The following is a 6,137-nucleotide window of genomic DNA, read 5'->3' on the forward strand; positions in this document are numbered from 1 at the left end:
GGCTCTCCCCAAGGCCCCAAGGGCACCTCCACTCACTTTGCCGAATCCACTTCCAGCAGGCCCTCCGGTGGCACAGGAGGAAGGAGCTGGAAACAGCGACCACCACCAGCGCCATGATCAACCAGAGAAGCGTGGGTCCTGGAACACAGAGGTGGCCCTTCACTCTCTGCCCTGACGCTGGTGGCCCCCAAAGTCCACATGAGAGAGCCAGGGGCCCTGCTGCGACCACACAGGACAGCGCTTGTCTCCATGTGGCCGCCAGGAGCCGGCCCTTTCCCAAGCCAGGACTGAAATCCAGGCCCTGTCTCTATCTGGTCCAATCCTTACCCACCTGCCCTCCCTCCCTTGGCTCCAGGGAGCCCACCAGGTGGTTTCATAGTAGAGAAAAGAACAAACCATTTCTAGAGGGTGAGGAACTGAGGCGTCAAGGAACCAGAATGAAGAAGAAATTGAGGTCCAAAGGGACAAAGTCTGGGGGACTGTGGAGCAGGGCACGTGGGACATGCAGCCCAGGGCAGCTGGCAGGCAGAGGGCGAAGCGGTGACTCTGCTAAAGCCCCCAGCCTCCCGCCTAGACCAGACGCTCCATGAGGCAGGCGTGGGGTCTACTCCGCACACAAACACACTCAGCAAGTGTTCCCTGGATGAGGGACTCAACAGCCCTATGCCAAGGGCACCGTTACCATCTCCATTTTACAAACGAGGGAACCTGAGGCTCTCAAAGATTAAGCAACTCAGTCAAAATCACCCTGAGAGTAAACGGCAGAATCAAGGCTTGGGCCAGGCCAGGGAGACGCCAGCGCCCACGCGCTGAACCGCTCTCGGGTTATGTTTCTTCATGTCTTAGTACTCGCCTCCTTTTTTCTTGGGTTGCTTATGGAGAGTGTGTCACTCGTTACCGTTTTTAGTGCATTTTCAGATGTTAAAAGGTTGTATGTGCCAGATAAGTACTTCTCAAACTTAATGTGCAGATGAGTTTCCTGGGGAGCACGTTAAAATGCAGACTCTGATTCAGTGGGGCCGGGGTGGGGCTCATAATGTGTTTTTCTAACAAGTTGCTGATGCTGCAACTCCAGGACCACACTTTGAGAACTAAGGGCCTGAGAACTACCGCCACCTAGTGTCCAAGGCTAGACCCGCAGGTTCTAAAAGGAAGGGCACTTAAGAGCGAACGGCCTACGGGGAGCTGGGATTGCTGCGAGCTACATACCACCCTGCATGGTACGTGCTGGTACAGTTTTACACGCGAGCAACGTGGGGCTCAAAGGCATTAAGAAACTAGTCAACGTCATGAAATCATTCACCAAGTATTTTCTGAGTAGCAATTACTGGCCATGGGGAGGAAGCTGTGAATGAAATCCTTACTCACAAGAATTCAGGAATAATCATTAGCAAGCGAAAGTGCCACAGTTCCTGCCCAAGAAACCAGCAACCTGGGGTCCACCTTGGTCCCCCCCACCCAGTGGATGCCATCGCCTGGGCATAGCCTCCCTCCTTCTGGCCCCCTGGGAGGAAGGCCCTGTCAGGGTGGGGGTGGGGTGGAGATCATTACCAGAAACCAGAATGGGCCTTCCCATGGAAGAGAAAGAGATGGGAGCACTTGTTGAGATGGAGGCGTCTCCCAGGGCATGGGTGACGCCCTCTCCGTGCCCCTTTCTGGTCTCGGAGTCTGTGAGGGCGGTGCTGCCAGGAGAGAAGCAAGAGGTACGACTGAATGGAGAAGGGAGCAGGGAATTGTGTGCTCAGGAATAATTCCCCTCCCTATAGGTGGTATCGATGGGGCCTGAGTCCCCAGAGCTTCTACCCACAGTCTCTGCCAGCACTCTGAGGGCATAGACTGCATTTCTAGGCTTTCTGGCTTTCCAGTGGTGCCAGCACAGAGCTGGGCACACATTCCCCAAAATGACTTGCAGGCTTGGCACACAAATCCAACCCAGGCCTCACTTCCACCCCAGCCCAGCTGCCCCCACAAGGGGCCAGAGTGTCACCTGGAGGGTGCCTTGCTGTCCTCTGGGTTGGTGTTGCAGTTAAGGTGGGTCCCCGTGGAAGACGGCTCAAAGGCGGTGTCCTTCTCAGCTGTACCTGCAGGGAGTGGTCTTAAGAGTCAATGCCAAGGAGCCTTTCCCAGCAGAGACTGGTGACTTCCAGGGAGGCAGGTGGCTGGGCCAGAAGGACTTGCAGCCGGGCAGACCCAGGTTTGAGTCCTGGGTCTAGCTCCTCCCTTCCTCTCTCCATCCCTTCCCCCATGCAACAGCTCCTGATTGAGCACCTACTACGCACCGGGGACTATGCTGGGAGCCGGGACTAGCAAGTGAAATACACAAGATCCCCACCCTCGGGGGCTCACAGGCGGATGGGGTTCACAGGTGTGACTCAGGTGTCACACTAGGGCACATGGGGTCCCGAAACAGGGGACTCCATCTTGCCTGAATGTGGAAGCTTCCCTGAGGAGGGGATTGCTGGGATGTGAGTGAGGGTGGGGAGACTGGGGGAAGGCCAGAGAGGCTGGGGTGCGGCCACATCAAAACAGTCGGGTCTCTTGTACACACTTGTTCATAGCAGTCAAAGAAGTACAAATAGCCTAAGTGGCCATCAACTGGTAAACGGATAAACAAAACGTAGTATATCTGTACACTGAAATATTGTTTGACAGTAAAAGGAACAAAGTATTAATGATACATGCTACAGCAAAGATGAACATCAAAAGTGCTATGCTCAGGGAAAAAAAGCCCGACACAGAAGAACACATATTCTGAAAATGTCCCAGAAATGCAAATCTAGAGGGACAGAAAGTAGATTAGTGGTTGTCTGGGCTGGGGTTGGGCAGGGGGTTGACTACTAAAAGGCACGAGATTCCTTAGATCAGCGGTTCTCAACCTGTGGGTCGTGACCCCTTTGGGGGTCGAACGACCCTTTCACAGGGGTCGCCTAAGACCATCAGAAAACAAAAAGATATTTACATGACGATTCATAACAGTAGCAAAATTACAGTTATAGAGTAGCAACGAAAATCATTTGATGGTTGGAGGTCACCACAACATGAGGAACCTGTATTAAGGGGTCGCGGCATTAGGAAAGTTGAGAACCGCTGCCTTAGATCTTGCTGTGAAACTTTTATTTAAAAACTAAAAGGACAAAACGAGAGGCAACAAGCGTTTATTTAAGGCCCAAAAGAGTAGCTATTTGGGAAGCGCTGATTCAGGCGGAAACCCAAACAGTGTTTCAATTAGGAGGCAAAGGCAAGGGGTATTTATGATAAAGGAAAGGGGGACCATTACCTCAATAGAAAGAATATTACAGCAATAGAATATTAATGACATCAACAGAAGGAAGGCATTTCTATAAGCGCAGATAAAATAACAGTGATGTTAATTCTAAAGAATGTTTTAATTTTCAGTCCGGTAGTCATAATATCTGCTTTCTTATTATCTTTGCAAACAGCTCTTTGGGACATACTGTTGCTTTAAGCCCAGTCTAAAGGTTATTTTGCCTGGTTTTAACATTCCAAAGGTTTGAGGCATAAGATATGCAAGGCCGTTCCTCTTGGATGGCAGCTCTGACCCCATCGTTGTTGCATTAGATCTATCGGAGTAACATTGGTTAATAACATTATATAAGTTTCAGGTGCACTATTCTATATTACAACATCTGTATTTTGTATTGTGTGCTCACCACCCAAAGTCTCGTCTCCTTCCGTCACCATATATTTGACTTCCTTTACCCTCTTCATCTTCCCCCCTCCCCCTTTCCTCTCTAATAACCACCATACCGTTGCCTGTGAATATGAGTTTGTTTGGTTGGCTGGTTGGTTGGTTGTTGGTTGGTTGGTTGGTTTGGTTAGCTTGTCGCTTTCTGTTTTATATCCCACATATGACTGAAATCATGTTTCTTGTCCTTTTCCGTCTGACTTAATTCACTTAGTATGATGTTTTCAAGATCCATCCATGTTGTCGTAAATGGCAGTATTTCATCTTTTCTTATGACAGAATAGTATTCCATTGTGTGCATGTATCACATCTTCTTTATCCAATCATCTAACAAAGGACACTTTGGTTGTTTCCATGTCTTGGCTATTGCAAATAGTGCTTCAATGAACATAGGGGTGCATATATCTTTCCAAATAAATGCTTTCGAATTTTGGGGGTAGATACCTAGAAGAGGGGTTGATGGATCATATAGTAACTCTTTTTTTAATTTTTTGAGGAAACTTTCCATAGTGGCTGAACCTATTTATATTCCCACCAAGCAGTGTATGAGGGTTCCTTTTCATCCACAGCCTTTCCAACACTAGTTATTACTCATCTTGTTGATAACAGCCATTCTAACAAGTGTGAGATGGTATCTCAGTGTGTGTGTGTGTGTGTGTGTGTGTGTGTGTGTGTGTGTGTGTGCGCCATTTCAAATTCCAGGTGGTACAGAATTCGGGATAGAACAAAGACTGAAGAACACACTTAGGATCTTAGGATTCTGGGCTGGATTTCCTCTGACCTCACAGCTCAGGTTGAAATGGCTGAGTGAGAAGAAGTAAAAAGATGAGCCACTGCATCTAGTTGCTGGGGGTGGCAGGGGTGGCAGTGGGCGGGGCACAGCCCACCATCCATGTGGGAATTGAACCAGCAACCTTGTTGTTCAGAGCACATGCTCTAACCAACTGAGCCATCCGGCCGCCCTCATTGTGATTTTGATTTGCATTTCCCCTATAGCTAGGGAGGCTGAGCATCTTTTCATATATCTGTTGGCCATTTGTATGTCTTTATCGGAGAAGTGTCTGTTCAGGTCCTCTGCCCATTTTTTAATTGGATTGTTTGTTTTTGTTGTTGTTGAGTTGTATGAGTGCTTTATATATTTTGGATATTAGGCTCTTATAGGCAGTATCATTTGCAAATATCTTCTCCCATTCAGTTGGTTGTCTTTTTGTTTTGTTGATGGTTTCTTTCACTGTGCAGAAGCTTTTTAGTTTGATGTAGTCCCATTAATTTATTTTTGCTTTTACTTCCCTTTCCTTTGGAGTCAAGTTCACAAAAACCTCTCTGGGACCAAAATCCATAAGTTTAGTACCTATGTTGTCGTCTATGTATTTTATTGTTTCAGGTCTTATATTCAAGTCTTTAATCCATTTTGAGTTAATTTTTGTGTATGGTGTCAGATAGCAGTCTAGTTTCACTCTTTTGCATGTGGCTTTCCAATTTTCCCAACACCATTTATTGAAGAAGCTTTCCTTTCTCCATTGTGTGTTTTTGGCTCCTTCGCCGAAAATTAGTTACTCATATATGTATGGGTTTATTTTTGGGCTCTCAATTCTGTTCCATTGGGCTATGTGTCTGTTTTTCTGCCAATACCATACAGTTTTATTATTGTTAATTTGTAGTACAAGTTGAAGTCAGGGAGTGTGGTACCTTCTTTTTTCTCAGGGTTGCTTTGGCTATTCAGGGTCTTTTTTTGGTTCTGTACAAATTTGATGATTTTTTTGTTCTATTTCTTTGAAAAAGGCCATTGGGATTTTGATGGGGATTGCATTAAATGTGTATATTGCTTTAGGTAATGTGGCCATTTTAACTGTGTTTATTCTTGCAATACATGAATACGGAATATCTTTCCACTTCTTTGTGTCTTCTTCAATTTCTTTCTACCATGTCTTGTAGTTTTCAGTGTATAGGTCCTTCACTTCCTTTGTTAAGTTTATTCCTGGTTATCTTATCCTTTCTGTTGCAATTGCAAATGGGATTGTCTTCTTCATTTCTTTCTCTGAAATTTCATTGTTAGTATATGGGAACACAATGGATTTTTGTATGTTGATTTTGTATCCTCCAACTTTGCTGTATTTGTTTATTGTTTCTAAGAGTCTGGCCCCATTTTTTATTATTTTTTTTACAGTGGTGATAGTTTCACAACTTTGTACATTTATTTAAAATCATGGAAGTGTACACTTAAAATGAATAGATTTTATGGCATAGAAATTATATCTCAATAAAGCTGTTTTTAGAAGTCAGGTCTTTCGGGGCCGGCCGAGTGGCGCGTTGGTTAAGAGCTAGCTTAGGATGTCAAAGGGCCCCGGTTCGGATCCCACATATGAGGGCCAGTGCCACTGCCCTCTACAGCTAAGATGCTGAACAACAGCTCAACCTGGAGCTGGGCTGC

General features: G+C 46.3%; 1 protein-coding gene across 1 annotated transcript in view; it reads right to left on the reverse strand.

Annotated features, from left to right (window-relative positions):
* TNFRSF8 (TNF receptor superfamily member 8) overlaps positions 1-6,137 on the reverse strand; it is a 78,470-nt gene that overhangs the window by 29,763 nt on the left and 42,570 nt on the right. The window contains exons 9-13 of the mRNA XM_019639703.1: positions 1,988-2,081; positions 1,552-1,682; positions 1,459-1,504; positions 397-416; positions 37-138 (exon numbers count right to left, since the gene is read on the reverse strand). Coding sequence (XP_019495248.1) covers positions 37-138; positions 397-416; positions 1,459-1,504; positions 1,552-1,682; positions 1,988-2,081 — 393 coding nt within the window. The remainder of the gene's footprint in view (positions 1-36; positions 139-396; positions 417-1,458; positions 1,505-1,551; positions 1,683-1,987; positions 2,082-6,137) is intronic.

Source organism: Hipposideros armiger, unplaced genomic scaffold (genome assembly GCF_001890085.2).
Source record: "Hipposideros armiger isolate ML-2016 unplaced genomic scaffold, ASM189008v1 scaffold_46, whole genome shotgun sequence".
NCBI classification, from domain to species: Eukaryota; Metazoa; Chordata; class Mammalia; order Chiroptera; family Hipposideridae; genus Hipposideros; species Hipposideros armiger.